This window comes from Pinus tabuliformis, chromosome 1_1 (genome assembly GCF_031772625.1).
Source record: "Pinus tabuliformis cultivar Carrire ecotype Pingquan chromosome 1_1, CPIR1, whole genome shotgun sequence".
NCBI lineage: Eukaryota > Viridiplantae > Streptophyta > Pinopsida > Pinales > Pinaceae > Pinus > Pinus tabuliformis.
Genome location: NC_142297.1, coordinates 932,391,132 through 932,407,775, shown reverse-complemented (window position 1 = coordinate 932,407,775; position 16,644 = coordinate 932,391,132). Strand labels below are relative to the sequence as shown.

General features: G+C 39.5%; 1 protein-coding gene across 1 annotated transcript in view; it reads right to left on the bottom strand.

Moving 5' to 3' along the window:
• Positions 1–7,091: 7,091 nt before the first annotated feature.
• Positions 7,092–16,644, bottom strand: part of LOC149217508 (cysteine-rich receptor-like protein kinase 1) — a 46,025-nt gene continuing 36,472 nt past the window's right edge. The window contains exons 8-9 of the mRNA XM_089390244.1: positions 7,418–7,481; positions 7,092–7,235 (exon numbers count right to left, since the gene is read on the bottom strand). Coding sequence (XP_089246370.1) covers positions 7,092–7,235; positions 7,418–7,481 — 208 coding nt within the window. The remainder of the gene's footprint in view (positions 7,236–7,417; positions 7,482–16,644) is intronic.

The window sequence follows — 16,644 nt, the reverse complement described above, 5'->3', positions numbered from 1 at the left end:
ATATAAATAAACTAGACGCATGGTAAATAAATAAAACCCCTTCTTATATTTAGTCTATAACCCTCATTCTATTTATGAAGACTCAATAAAGAGGTTTTATTTAAGTGAGTCCTATGGGCCAAATACCATATTGTAAAAGAGGTATGGTAAATTAATAAAAATATAAATAAACGAGAGGTATGTAAAAAAATAAAACTTTTTTTTATATTTACTCCATAAGTCACCTTATATTTACGAACACTCAAAAAATGTGTTATATTTAGGTGAAACCTATGGGAAAAATACTATGGGACAAATACCATGGACTAGATTGTTATTAATACCATGCAAAAAAACATTATTAACCCTAATATTAGTATTAATAAAAATAAAAATGGCACATGGTATTGACCCATGGTATTCACCAAAATGGCACATGGTATTGACCCATGGTATTCACCTAGAATGTAGCCTATTTAAATGGGGGAATTAAACCAGCATAGATCCATCTTTACTCTGCATCTACGAGAGGTATCAAATATCATGATATGAAAACTAGCATAGAGTGAAAAAATATTTGATCCGATCAAGAGTAAAAATTGATGTTGTAATTTAATGTATGTTAAACATTTTAGCTTGGTTAAAATAAAAAATAAAATAAAAATCAACTATTAATTTTATTAATTTTTAAGCTCCAGGTTTATGATAACACATGGTATTGACCCATGGTAATACCATGGTATTCATGTGAGCATAGACTATTTAAAGGGGAAATTCTATCATCTTAGATCCAAGGTTTATGATAACACATGGTATTGACCCATGGTAATACCATGGTATTCATGTGAACATAGACTATTTAAAGGGGAAATTCTATCATCTTAGATCCATCTTAATTCTGGGTCTACCAAGTGCTCAGAGGGATAAATAGATTTCATCCCCCAACAGTGGTAGATGTGGAGTTAAGATGGATATAGGTTGGTTTTTATGATAATGAAGATATTAAATAGACTTAGGAAATTATATCGTAAAAACATCTTAAGGTGAATGGTTAAAGCAGAGACATTGGACAAGTATATTTGTATACTTCTGTTTTAAACTGAAACAAATCTAGGGCTAAAAGGAATGGATTGATTGCACTAGTCATCCTTCTATAACTTTCCAACATATGCTGGAGTAAACAAATTGTAATTTGGATAATTTTTCTAATTACAAATAGGAACATACTTGCGTATTGGTAGGGTGGTTATGAGGTCCCTAGAAGTGATGAATTTGAATATTTCTTGGTTTTATATATAGTATTAGGTTTTTTCTCATGCTTTCTGTGAATGGCACGGGTGAATTTTATCCTACACCCACTAGGTTATCGATATGTAATTTCGGTAATTTTGATTTCAAAAGATATTTTAAAGAAATGCAATGATTTCATTTGTGTATTCAATAAACACAAGATTTTATAATTGAGTAAAATATTCGCCATGCCTGGTGAGAGATTCGCCAAAAAATTATATATACATATCATATTATTGATAAAATCGCCTTCCATTTTTCCTATATACCATGGAGATTCGCCCATTTATTATACATGTAAATTTAGGGGGGGTTCTTAAAATTTTCCCTGATGGGCTCTGCACCCTCAGCATCTAGATCTTCAGCGCCCTCTTCATCTTCCAAATCTACAACCTTCTCAGGCTGCTTGTCCTTCTTCTATGTCTAGGTAGCAGAATGCTTTCTAGGTGACTCGTGCACTAGCACCGGCCTTGTCTTCTTATCTTTATTTGGCTTGTGGGTTTCGTGCACTAGTGTAGGCTTCAACCTAGGTGACCTCGGCATCGTAGGCATAGGAGTTGGAGCCTTCATGCTCACAACATCTGGAGCCGCTCCTTCGAAGGCAACAGTTCTTCTGGCGCTTGGAGTCGTAGTGGGACCTGGTCTTGACATAGTACTACAAATGAATTGACGGGTTTCCTCGGGTAAAGTATCAAACACGGAGCTTGTGACCAAATACTCAAAAAACTTACGATTCATAAGTGACGGAAAACACAACTCAAAAGCTCTAAGGGTGCAAAGTGTTCTCTGCTAGACTAGCATGCAAAATTTATAGAAGAAATTGAATTCAAATCTGATAGTTCCCCCCAAAATCTGTCCATTAATGATGATTTGGCAGTAGATATCTGAAGATTTTAGCCTTAAATTTTGCCCACCTACTCCTCTTAACCGTCTCTTGGCTATCAAATCATGAATAGTGACTCTAATGGTCATTTCCTTGTTGTGTTACGTAGTATCTCCCTCCTCCGCGCAGCTCCCTCCGTGTAGCTTCTGATACTGTGACATCACCGTTTTTCGCGCAGACCTTCTGTCGCATAGCCCTCAAAACCAGGTAGTGTAGTTTATAGTTCCATGCTCCCTTACAGTTTCCTAGAGCACTATGACTGTGTTGCCATCATGTCGTCATTGTGCCAGATCTCCTCTATACTGCTTCAATCTATTTCCATTCACCTTTCCCGGAAAAGGTTCTCCATTCAGCTTCTCAAGCTAAACTGCACTACCATTTGTAATTTCTTTCATAACATATGGCCCCAGCCAGTGCATCTGAATTTTTCCTTGAAATTTAGTGAAATTACTATCATATAATAAAACTAATTCATTTACCTTGACTGTGCGCATCTTGATGTGCCGATCGTGCCAACCTTTTTCATGTTCCTTCTGAACCTACTGATGGAATCCAACCAAGAACCTGTCATCTTCGAGCTCCATTAGCCGTGTGAGTCGTTCTTCCAAAGCTCTGCAGTTTGCCATTCCGATGAAAGCTGCTATGCGGAGACTAAGCACAATATATTCCATATGTATCACGACTTCTATACCATAGACTAGTTGGGAAGGTGTCTTACCTTGTAGCTTTTTACAAGTAGTCCTGTATGCCCATAATACTACCGGTACCTGCACATCCCAGTCATTCCATTGAACGTTGCAAATATTTGTCAGCACATTCTCCAATATCTTATTGAAGGCCTCAACTATTCCATTAGTCTGAGGATGATATGTTGTACTTTTCTGATGATACACCTGGAACTCTTTTGTTAGCACGTTGATCATTTCATTGAGGAAGTGCGTACCATGATCATTCATCAACACCTTTGGGCAACCTAACCTGGTTAACACATATTCAAACAAGAACTTTGATGTTGTGGCCCTTGTGCAATCCTTCACAGGTTATGTCTCCACCCATTTGGTCAAATACTCTGTCGCGATGATGATATAGCGTGCCCCTGTTTTCTTGCCTGGGAGTTGAATCGGTCCCACAAAGTTGATCACCCATTTCCCAAATGGCTGCAATGATACCTAAGGGTTCAGAGACAGCTCATCCCTTCGCGATGCCCTACCCATTCTTTGAGATGCATCACACACCCTACAATAGGTTTTGGCATCCTTATGTAATGTAGGCCACCATAAACCTGTGCGCAAAATATTTTGCGATGTTGCTTTTCCTGCATAATGCCCTCCCACAGCTCCTCCATGAGGTTTAGCAAGGACTGTATTTCGTTCAAAATCGGGCACACATCGTTAGAGTATCTCGTCCAATCCCATCTTATATAAATTTCCTACAATTACTGAGAAATTTGTCATGCACACTACCAATTCTTCCTTTTGTTGGCTAGTGTATACTTATGGAGTCATCCCGGTAGTCAAGAAGTGGATAATATCCATAAAATGATTAGCCACTACATGCACCACAAAGTGTTGTGTGTCGTGCAACCCTTCCTCCAAATTAGTAGGCTCCTCCCCTGTCTCAATGCACAACAAATGGTCAGGTCCCACATTCAACCTTCTTGGCTTCACAATTACCTCAAAGTCATACTCTTTAAAAAAAAAAAACCATCTGCATATTCCCCCCCCCCAACACAGGCTTATTGACTAGATACTTCAAGGCAGACTGGTCTGTGTACATCTTGAATGTCCGCCCAACAGGTAGTGTCTGAACATTTGGAGCACATACACCATAGCCAATCCTTCATGCTCTATCGTCGAGTAATCCTTTCAAGCCTTTTATAACTTTCTACTCGCAAATGCTATAGGATGATCCATCTCTCCTTCAGCAACCTGTTTCATCACTACTCCTAATGCAATACACAAGGTATCAACATGCACATGGAATTCCTTCTTCCAATCTGGGAAGACCAAGATCAGCGCAGTGACCATTTTTTCTTTCAATACATCCAGGCTACGCTGACATTCTTCATCCCAATAGAATGTAGCATCCTTCTTTAATAGCTTCTCCATAGGCGCAGTAATCGAAGCATAAGCCTTGATGAACTTCTGATATTATCTAGTATGGCCAAGCATTGAGTGCAACTGTTTGACACTCCTTAGGGCATCCAAATTGACTATTACCATGATCTTGGCAGGGTCCACCATTAGTCCTTGCTTGCACACCACATGGCCCAGCAAAGTTCCAAAGGGGACACAAAATAATCACTTCTTCAGGTTCAACGCAAACTGATACCTTCAGCACATATCCAACATTGAGCGTAGACTGGCTACATGGAATTTTACTAACCCAAACATTGTCCAGTCATCAAAATATACCTCCAGGAATTTGTGAATAAATTCTTTGAACATCGTGATGACCACAAGAGAGAATATCACGTTGCATTCTTGAGCCCAAATGACATTACCGTATACTAGAAGCAACCCCATTCCATTGCGAAGGTTGTCTTACTCCTATCCTCCAGCACGATCTTAATCTGATGGTACCCAGAAAACCCATCAGTGAGTGAGTAGGCCTCCTATCCTCCAACATTATATAGTACCTCATCAATGAACGATGTCGGAAAAGGATCACGGACACAGACATCATTAAGCTTCTTAAGATCTACACAAATCTATATTTCTCCCTTCTACTTCATTTCTTGGACCACCTTTGGGCTCACCCAATCAGATTCCTCCATTGGTTCGATAATGCGTGCCTCAAGCATATTATCCAATTCCAAGTGGACCTTTTCCTTGTATTTGAGATTAAGGCGATATGGCCTCTGCTTAATCGGCTTCGCGTCCGGCTTTAAAGTAATATTCATCACGCCCAAGTTTCCTATGATACCTTTCAGGTCCAAAATATTTGTAGGAAACAAATCCTGATACTCACGGAGCAACTCAACAACTTTGTCTACCGTGGCATCATCCCAGAAATCTCCAATCTTCACAAATTTTGGCTCTACTTCTGTGCCAATGTTTACTTGCCTAGTTTTCAGTGGCGCGGTGATGTCCAGATTTTCTATCTGCAGACCTTCGACCTTGCGATGGCCTTCTACCTCTGGGATATTAATATTCCTTGGATCTTCATCCTCCCCTTCGGCAGTCACATTATAACATTCCAGCGCATGGCGCAGCTGGGTGCTCCAATCTGGTTGAACTAATTCCAAAGTATCCCATGGGATTTTGAAGATCGTTGCCTTAACTTCCTGCAAGGCTTCATCAATGCTTTTGAACCCATCCTCAAAACTAAAGATCATAAAAAATCCTTCCCTTAAGATATCCCACTCCGCGGTGTCATGGTGGAGATCCATTTCTAGGTACCAATTCATAGGGATTATATCCAGAGCGTGTCAGAATAAATGCACCCATTCTGGCTGTGGTTCCTTTCCATAAACTTTAGTCCACTTGGCTAAATGATTGCACGAATCATTCCTCCCATCATATTTCTCAGTTAGCCAAAATTTTGAGCGACCAAATTGCAACCTCATCATTCTCCTATACTCAAATCATTCATCAAAGTTGTCTTTGTGTGTACCCCACCACCGTGCGGGCATAGCACGCAATGCCAAATCCAGTGCTTGAAAGCGATGGTCCTGAGGTACTTCTCTTTCAAAGACATCCAAAAACTTATCTACATCAATTAGAACATCGTAATAAGGTAAATTTCTTACCTCCGATGACACACAACGCAATGATTTAGTCATCATGTTGTAGCATAACGTAGATACTTCACACAACCTTTTCTACCAATGCTCTAATTCTTCATCTGAGTCTAAGGTACAGGAGCTTTTTCGGTCCCATGCAATTCATCCATTAGCTGTTGGAGTAATCTAGTCTTAGTCTCATGCTGTAATTTTATAGATCTGATCCAAATCATCATCACTATCCTCATAGTCATAGACCGGTTCAGTATAGCACGGTCCTTCTGTAGGGTCCAATTGTACTACAATGGGGAGCGATTTCCTTTAAAACAATATTATCCTCTTCTTCAAGTTGATTAGCCCATTCATATCAATAGCCCAATCAATTCCAATGAGCGCGGGGTATGGATTGTTGTCATCAACAATTTCTATCACTTCAAAATCAGCCAGCGCACTCGCACCTCCTACATCTATGGTAACTCCATGCAATCATCCCATAGGGATAATCTTCTGCTAGTTTACCATCCTTAGTTGAATCAGAGACCACTACAGTGCAGGTCTCCTCATTCTTTCCCATGTCTCTTTAGGAAAAACGTTAGAATCATATCCCAGATCCAAGATAACTTGGTCCATCTCATAGTCTCCTATTTGCGTGGTGAGCCTCATCTCATACCCTATTCTTGCGTTATGTTTGTCGATCTTTCTAACTGTGCAGTGTCCTTCAGGAGAACTTTCCTTACCATCACACTTATTTATTAACTCTTGTATCCCTTTCACAACCTTGCTATCACGCAGCAGTTTCATACAAGTTTCCAAAAATGTGGTGAGTACAAAGGGATCAATCTTTGCCGCCGCACTAGTTTCTGGTAGCCTGTCCTAACTAACTAAGGTGGATGCTTATTTTCTTCACCTCCATAAACGTCTCCTTTGCACACCCTAGATTGAAATAAACTTCATTTTCTGGGGCCTTACGGACCCACCTACTTTCTTGAGGTTGTTTCCCTTTATTGTCACCAGTTGTTACTCCGCTTCTCAGCACAATATTCACGTTTGGATCTTGCTCGTAGGGCTTGACCCTTATCATTTGTATGTTCTGGGTAGGATGCTGAGGCTGCGCCTTCTTCTCCTGCATCTTAGCTATAAACATAGGGAATTCTTCTATTGTGTGGTCAAACTGAGTGCAATATTGACATGACGAAAGTGTCTAACTCATACACTCTAGTTTGTAGTTCCCTGATGTTCTGCAATTATATAAAATGACATGTCCACGAACTCTACCTGGTCCTCCTCCTCCTCGGCTTCATTCGCGCCCCTAATATCCTTCACGCACTCCCCAAGCACCCCGATCCGCAGGCCGAGTTTCTTCTTGCATTCGATACATAGAAATTCTTTCCATCATCAACTCGTAGCTTCGGCAGTGGCACTCATTGTGGCCCATCGGTTTGCGGAAATTGCAGAAAAATTATTGTGGTACCTACACAAATTTTTGCAGCTAGTGAAAATTATCTGTTACATGTTTTCCAGCCACCTGAAAAATAGCACACCATAGCACGGGTCTCGCACTTGGTCCTGCTAGAGCTTCCTACCTCAGGGGCATTAGTCCTCCCGCTGTCATATAATTCACAAAGACAGGGCAGTGATCTTTATCATGCCCTTGAATTTTACACTTGAGGCACCATACTTCCTCGCACACCTCTGGCCTAGTCTCTTTTTCTCTTTTCAAGCTCTGTAACTCCAAGCAGAGGTTCTGCAACTCTATGTGACTCTGTTGAACTCCCAAAGAAGCATCCTAAATAGGCATTTCATGCAATCTCATTGCGATTTATAGAGCTTCCACTTGAGTCACTATCTTTTTCTATGATAAAGCAATGCTTAAGTGGGGCAGGAGCGAGGCTATAAACCACTTGCAGTGCTGACTATCTGTGAGATGCATATTAGCTTCACAGATTATGCACTTCAATCTTTGATCTAACTCGTAGGGCATTTCACCAACCCTCATCATAATTTCCTTGAGCCCAATTATCGATTCTAAGTCAAACTTAGGCTTACCGAATTATTTGTTCAAAGCAGCCTCAGTGTCTGCTAAGGATGCCAACAGATTATCGGTGTAGCACTTAATGTACCACATCAGCGCGTGATACTGTATAGCGGTAACCAGCTGCGCATTCTTTATATTATCATCTGTAATATGTTTTTATGTCCACAAACCCTTCGTAACAAACCAAAACTAATCTGGATCCTCACTTCCTAAGCCCTTAAAACCTGCAAACTTCATTGTATTTGACATGTTGAACGATAGTGGTGGTGGTGTGGATGGATGATGTATATGTGGAAAACCCTGCCTTATCAACTGGACAGTGCTCTGCAGTGAGGCATGTACTGCTCCCTCATCGTCACTTGAAGGAGGTCTGATCAATGGGCTACATTCAGGACCTGCTTTTTCTTGATTTCTAAAGCTTCATCCACTTTGCGTAGATCCAAACATCAAGGCAATAGCATGACCTACTTTTAACACAAGAGCATCTTAATCCAAGTATTGAAAGATCTCAAATACTTACCTCATGGACCTTTGAAGAAGCGCCGCATTGCTTCGCTATAGCTGATTGAGGTGTCAACCACGAATTTTGTCACAAATCCTCCTATAACCCAATCAAGCCAATGATTAACAGCGCACGCGATCTTATCTTCGGAAGCTTCCAATCTCCGCACTAGCTTCGGGTTCCACACTATTGGACCATCAAGCATCCACCTTCCTTGGTCATCTGCCAACTTAATGATGCACTCGTATAGTTTGATTGGGAAGGTGCAGAAGAAAATCTCGTGTATTTCGGTGTACAAATATCTGTCCAACCACTATTCTTTTGTCAAGCACAAATTTGTGTTCTCCTGCACCACGAATTCATGGATCTTCCTATCCAACCACTTCTCAATTTCCTTTTTGGTCGGACTCCAGTGATGCAACATCACACCTCTCTTTATGTAGACCTCGATCCCGGCAACGGACCCATTTGCTAGCTTTGGGGGTCCTGACCCAGGTTCAAAGTTAGTTATGACAAACAAAACCCTACACTACTGGCCCTTTTGACATCAATCCACGGTGCATGGACTGAAGTCTCACCCAAAGGAGTATGGGGGGATGTTAGAACCAAGTTTCCGCACCTAGAGATCAGTGTGGTGTCCTTTTGCAACCTAGGTCTGCCTCCGCACAGATATCTAAGCCTTTAAGGATTAGCACTGTAATTCCCCTCAATTTGCCTCTAGACCTCCACAAAGGTCTACGATTGATTTTTGCAGGCCCTTACCATACATATTATCTAGTTACGTGCATCATAGGTTAATCTCAAATTGAAATCCACACAGACTTGCTTCAACACTTAATAATCTTAACAGAAAGTATTATGATCTTCACGTAATAACCTAGCATTAATTGTGTTCAAATAATCGGATGTATTCAATAAATTCGTGCATTAATGCATCATTATTTCATAAAGACATCAATTCATCATAGCCTATATCACATTCATACATAACATAAGTAAAGAGATAAAACACAGGAATTTCTGTAATAGTCTTCTTTATTAATCTTTAGTATAGGTTTACAAACTTGAAACTTCCCTACACACTTAGCAACAGGGGTCCACGCACTCAGCTGCAGACACTACTCTAGGCCTCTATGCACTCAGTTTGAAAATAGAATTCATCAAACCTTGAAATATAGAAGGTGCATTGTAAGGCCAAAAGGCATGACAAAAAATTCATAATGACCCTCATGAGTTCTAAATGTTGTTTTCAGAATGTCTTTAGTATTCATTCTTATTTGATGATATCATGAATGAAGATCCAACTTGGTGAAGTAAATTGCTCCATGTAATTCATCCAATAATTCATCAATGATAGGAATGAGAAATTTATCTTTAATAGTGAGCTTGTTGAGCTCCCTATAATTTGGACACGTGTGTCATGATCCATCCTTCTTATGCACCAATAATACTGGAGCAAAGAAAGAACTTTGACTGAGTTGAATTATACCAGCCTCTAGCATTTTTGCAACCATACATTCAATTTCACTCTTTTGGACATAGGGATATCTGTAAGGCCTGATGTTTGGAGGAGCACTTCCTGTAATCAAATGAATAGCATGATCATGATCACGAATAGGTGGGAGGCCTTTGGGAGTCTCAAATACCTTGGAATGATTGTCCAAGCTTTTTGGAGATCTGGAGAAATAAATGATTTCGATGTTTGAACCTCTAATGAACATAATTGTGCAATTACACCCTATTTATAATTGTGCCAACTTCCCGTAATTCATTGATCTATCTCTTCTTCTATTTTATGATATGGTTTCATAACAGATGCAGAACTAGAACATTCACTTGAAGATGGAGATGGAGGTTCGGGAGGTTCTCCTCCATTTCCTTGATTTACCAAAGCATTGTCCTTTTTTCTCTCTTCCTTCATTTTTCCCTTCTTTATAAATCTCCTCCCATAATCTGCAAAAAAAATTATCCACCTAATTTTCCATGGTGTAGAAATATTTATGGAAATCTTGCTCCTCCTCAGTATGGGCATCGTCATCTACAATTTTCCTTCTTCGTGTCGCACATCCAATATTGTTACAAATCCATTTGGGCACATCAAATCCCAACATTCAGATCAGTGTTTTAGGGCTCATCAAACCCTAATTCTAGTTGCTTCATGCCCTAAACAAGTCACCCCTTTGAATGCCTCCTTCCCAGATAGTTTCATGACTTCAAGACATCCATAAATAGCCTCTAGAAGATGCGCTGCAGAGCAGTTAATTCCACTACCAGAATGCTCTATAGAACACTTAGGCTTCCTTCCACCTGCGCTGGGTGAGAATGACCAAAATTCACATAGGGTTTGGGGAATATTCTTATCTTTTAGAGTCATCTAGAAGTTTCCCTTACTTATCAACTCCTATGAGCTCGAAAATGGATGAGGAATGAGTTAAGGTGCATCTTATCCTCTCATCCCTTCCTCCATGGAACTAATTCTAAGTATGGAAGGCCATTCAATGCCACCATTAATGACAAAACCTCCTTCATCTTCCTATAAATTGACTACTCATCTAAGTGATCAGGGGCTAGATTATGTTGAATTGTAAGGAGATAATGTTGCTATGAGATTTGGCTTTGAAGCAAGTATTGTGATGCTACAAGTTTGTCATGATTTTGATGTGATGTGGATGGGATCCAAGCTGGAGGAATGGCTTTGAATGAGACACCAGTGGTTGTATTTCCTTCTTCTATCTTATAAAGTGTTTGAACCTTTTTCCCATATGTTTGTATTGTTTCATAATTCTTATGTGTGTGAATTGTATCTGATTCCTTTCACTTATATTCAATAGATCGTATGCTTTGATAGATTTTTGTCTTTTGTTGTGTTTACAGGGTACTTCTCAAGTAGATTAAGTATGAGAAGAAGCGACTGAATCAATACAAGGGAGACGAGAGGAAAAAAGAACTACAGGTAGGCCTTCTATCTTCTAATCTTATCTATTTCTTATAGGAAAAGTCTAAAACACTTTAAACTGTTGTTCTAGATACAACTACTTATCTAGGGAATTAGATTTATCCGTAGATGCTAAATTCTACGAAACAAATTGGTGACTCCACTAGGGAAGAATCCTCTTTCCTAGTAGCTTATCCACCTCCTAAGACATCCTTGTAGACCTTATTTGTGTTCATAGATTGTAATTCAGTTGTTTACATTGAAAAATTGGTCAAAACTGTGTCAAATTGCCTCTTGAAATGGCTTATTGTCACCATCATAGGCTTGTGAGGGACACAGTGCATTGCAGAGCACCCCTGGCTTAGGGACAGTGCTCTGAAGCACACTGTCTCCCACTTTGGGCTGCGTTGATCCTCCTAGGATCAGTTTCCCACCTTTGGAAAGAGTTTTTTGCCAAATTTTCTCTGTTTGATTGTTTGCTGATTGAACAATGAATGCTATGTCTCAGAAAAATGAGTTGTTATCTCCTTGTCTAGCCTAACTTTAATTGGATTGGTTAATGTTTCTTCATGTTTTCTTTGTCATTATTAATCAATAGTCAAGGTTAGGATATAATTGATTAATCTTAATTCAAAAGAAAGTGTTGTGAAGTCTTCTCTTCCTTTGAATTAGAAATGTCGTAAAGGTCTTCATTCTTATGAAAGATTGATTGATTGTATGTGCATATTTCCTTTTTTTCATATTCACAATAAGGAAATAAAAAAGAAATACATGCATGTTGCATTGAAAATTTTTGTGTGTGCTCATAGGAATAGTGTAGGTAAATTTCATTTAGATTGCGTTCTTTGCTCTTTGATCAAAAGAAATCTAATTGCTCTATCCCTAAGTAGCTAGGATTTTCATCGTTAAATTGAATGGAAAGAATGTTTATCATGATAGTTTCATTCCTAGGAATTTCAAAATACATCATGTGGTGAACTTGAAAGGCAAATTCCTAAGCAAGATCAACTTAAAATTAACATCAATTTATCTAATGGAGCATTGTCATTAATGGGAACATTTAGTGGTTCTAGGCTAGAGACGTGTTCCAACGTCGTAAAACAAAGCAGCTGTCGCTAACTTGTCTACAATACATCCCGAGTGTGATACCTCATTGCACATACGTGAGTATATTGTAGCTCGTCCACATACCTTCGGGTATATAGGGCGGTGCTACAGTACATAAAGTATATGGGAATGCTCTCACTGTGCGATTTTTCATTAGACAACGCTTATACGGCCTGGGCCTCCATGTACCTTCGGGTATATATGAGAGGACAAATCTAGGTTGCTATCCATCCTTAAGTAACCGAGTCGTCTACCTTGTAAACTATGCTACATCAAACACAACATTCGGGGAGATTGCCTGCTTGTAATTCTTGGCTCACCAGGAGGTATTCTGCATTTCACAGTTGCTTGGTAAACATTTTTCCTAGTATACCCCTTTTTGTTTATTTCCTTTTTGATAATAAAATTAATCAAAAATTGTGCTGGAACATCAACCCTTACCCCATCGTTCGCAAAGAACAGTGAGCAAACCACCTTTGCCACCCGAAGCGACACCTATTCAGACAGAGCGGTCTCACTTAACTTAGTCTAGTACATCAATAACTCCTAGTTCTTCATCTGAATTACCTAAATCATCTATTTCGGTAAGTACTAAGACTCTAGTTACTCCAACCATTTCTGGTACATCTGTTTCTAAAGAAGAAGTTTCACAATTACCTGAGGACATTAGCATTGATCCTAGTGAAACAGTAACTGATATTGTTCAACAACAAGTTGTTCCTCAACTTGAAGTTGCCCAACAAGAAAGTACTTCTGAACTTGAATCAGATCAACTAGAAGTTAATCCAGAACCTATCCCAGTTCAAACGGAACTTACATCTGAACCTGAAGTTGTTCAGGAATCTCTTACTGAAACTATTGTTCATTTACCTGAACATCTAGACTTTGAATTTGAACATTCAGAAGTTGTTACTTTACCGGAAGACGATCAACCGGTTACCCCTCAGACATCAGTAACTATTGAAACTTCAACTTTATCAACACCAGAAATCTTTTATGAACCTGATGGTGAAGTTCTTCCACCAGGTCTAATTGCTATAGAGGAAGAATTGGAAGAAGATTCTACACCTGGAACCCCTTTCCACTTTGGAGCTGGGCTTTATCTTTACCCTCATACTCCTCATTTTACTGCTCCATTTGATCTTGCTTATTTTCAAGTACCCGTCGATTCTTTAGGACAACTTTTGGGTCAGTTAACTATGGCTGAACAACCGTCAACATCTCAGACTGTATCATCTAATGCAGCTACAGCAGAATCTTCTGTTGCAACCTCCTCGATGTTTTCTACCACACCTGAGTCACACCTTTATGGTGAACCATCCGTCCCAGTTGGTTACCAATCTTTATCTGGAACCCACTTAGGGGTTGCTTCTACACCATGGTCATCACCCATGTCCTCAACTAGAATTTTACCTAGTTCTTATCTAACGGGAACTCAACAGTTTTATCCTGCATATCAATATCAGGCTAGGCAATTTGGTCAAAAAAGACCTATGTATCCATTAAATACTAGATTTCCACCATATGGAGAGAAATATGCTTATTCACCGTATCCTCCTTATTCTGGAGGACCATCATATGGTAATATCCCACAGTATTCAGGTCAATCTGGAATTAGAGTTTGTCAATGGCAACCAACAATGCCAGTTCAACCCAGGCTTGTGTATCCAACACAACCAATGCAAACTGTGTCAGCTATTCCTACTACACCTGTTGTTACTACTATACCATAGTCACAAGTTCAAACTGTTGTATCTCAACCAGTACAAACTGATCCTTCTACCTTGCAACCACAAGTTTCAGGTCAAGAAGTTCAAATTCCTCAAGTTTCCATACAACAACCACTTGTTTCTAGGGTTCAGCAGCAACCTCAAGTTAGTATACCCTTATTTGGACTGACCCAAGCTTACACTGGTATAGTTTATTCACAACCTGACCAAACTTTCATTATTGGGCAACAACAACTGTTAAATCAACAACAATTGTACCAACAACAAAAACAATTGATTCAACAACCGTGGCAACCTCAATTTCAACAACCCCAATTCCAGCAATTCCAACCCCAATTTGGACTTGCTCAACAGGCTCAACCTGGGTTTGGTCAATATCAAGCTTACCAAGGTCTTGGTCAACAAGGCTTTGCAGGTTATGGACAACCACACATTCAACCTAGTTATCAACAACCACCTTATGTTGGTTTTGTTCAACAACAACCATACCAAGGTTACCAAATGCAGATGCCCTATGTTGGTATGCAAAGACCTATTTCTTAGGAAATTCCATCATATCCTGGGTATGCTCAACCTGACTTGAATCGGTAGTTGCCATTTTTAGCAACTTTAGAATTACCATATTTAAAGCGGCTCACTAATGATCCAATCTTATATGCACCTTGGTGGCCGATAATTCCGCATAAGTTACCATCTAACATTCCGAAATTTAACGGAAATCCTAGAGAATACCCATCAAATCATGTCATGACTTTTCATTTGTGGTGTTCATCAAACTCCTTAAATGATGATTCGGTTAGACTTCATATTTTCGAAAGAACACTTAGTGGTCCGGCTGCTAAATGGTACATTGAGTTACCAAGAGCTTCTTTCAACAATTTCACCACTTTAGCTAGTACATTTTTTACTCACTTCCAGTTACCCATCAGATACGAGACTGGAACAGAACTCCTAACCAACTTTAAATAGACTACTGATACCCATATATCATATCATATTCATGAGTGGAAACGTCGTTGTCGGATGGTTAAGACATATGTTACCGATCAAATTTTAGCTGAGTTGTTCATAAAATCCTTGTTGCCATAAATCACTAAGGATGTGGAAAAAGGTGGAGTTGTTAGAGAACAACAAGTAATTGATCATGCCCAATACTTGGATTTGATTTACGCATAATCCGACATGCTTTATGATAAAATTCCCAATGCACCCCGACCAGCTTTCATTGTTCCTCTGCTTCCACAATCGAGTAAGGACTCTCATGCTGGTGATGGTGTGATCAGTTCTTAGAGCATGCAAACGATGGAAAGACCATCTAGTCAAACCCTTTTCGTTACCAATAAAACTACCAATGCATCATAAAATACTCTTGCTTTTGAAATTTATGCCATGTCATCTGACAAAGGCAAAAAATCCAAAGAAACCAGGAAGCAAGAAAAAGGGTAAAAATAGAAAGAACTAGGATAATTCCCCTTTAGATAAATCATCTGATTCCTTTGCTTTGGCAAGGAAACCTCATTATCCATGTCTAATCTGTAATGATGAGCATTTTGCAAGAGATAGTCCACACCGCTCCCAGGTCTCTAAACTTTTAAAGACTTCAAACACATTGGCAGTGTTGACTTATCCGTTTTCAAACCCGAAGACACATTTGGTTGCAATATACCATGATTCCACATCTCAAGTACTCATGTTATCCATCACAAAGCCACAAAGTGAAGCTTTGGTGTCAATGAGAAACAAAGATTATGGAAATCCACCACCATCGTCGAATAATCAGGGCACTGATCAATGTCATCCTTCGGCTTGGACTTCATCTGAAAATATTCCACCTATTGTACCAAAATTGACAATAAAACCAGCAAAGGGAGTTGTGCACAAATCAACATTTAACCCTCAGGCTTGAGCAGCTCTAAATTATAACATAGTGGAAGATCTTGCTCAATCACCTTCTACTATGTCGACACTCGAGGTGTTACAAAATTGTCCCTCCTAGAAGCAGGCTTTGCCGTTAGCAATATGTGGAGTAGATCCTACGAATTCTAATCTTGTGGCTTTTAACCATGCAGGATATAAACCACAGTTACTGGTGCAGTTAACCTTCCTAATTCAAGTAAAAGCTCTCAATAAGAATGTTCACCAAAATATTGTTGATGAGGGGGCATCTACTTGCATTATGTCAATGAGTTGCTGGAAAGCACTGGGTTCACCACCATTGTCATGATCACCAACCACGTTGAAAGCTTTTGATGGAAGAACATATACTCCTTGTGGGATTTTGAGTAACCCGCAAATCGAACTAGGGGGAAAAACAGTTACTGTTGAAGTTGAGGTAGTTGACAGACCCTCGATTACAACATTTTACTGGGAAGGCCGTGGGTATATGTTATGGATGCTATGGTTTCCATGTACTTTCGTACTATTACATTCCCTTTTAAGGGTGGAATCACAGTCACTGA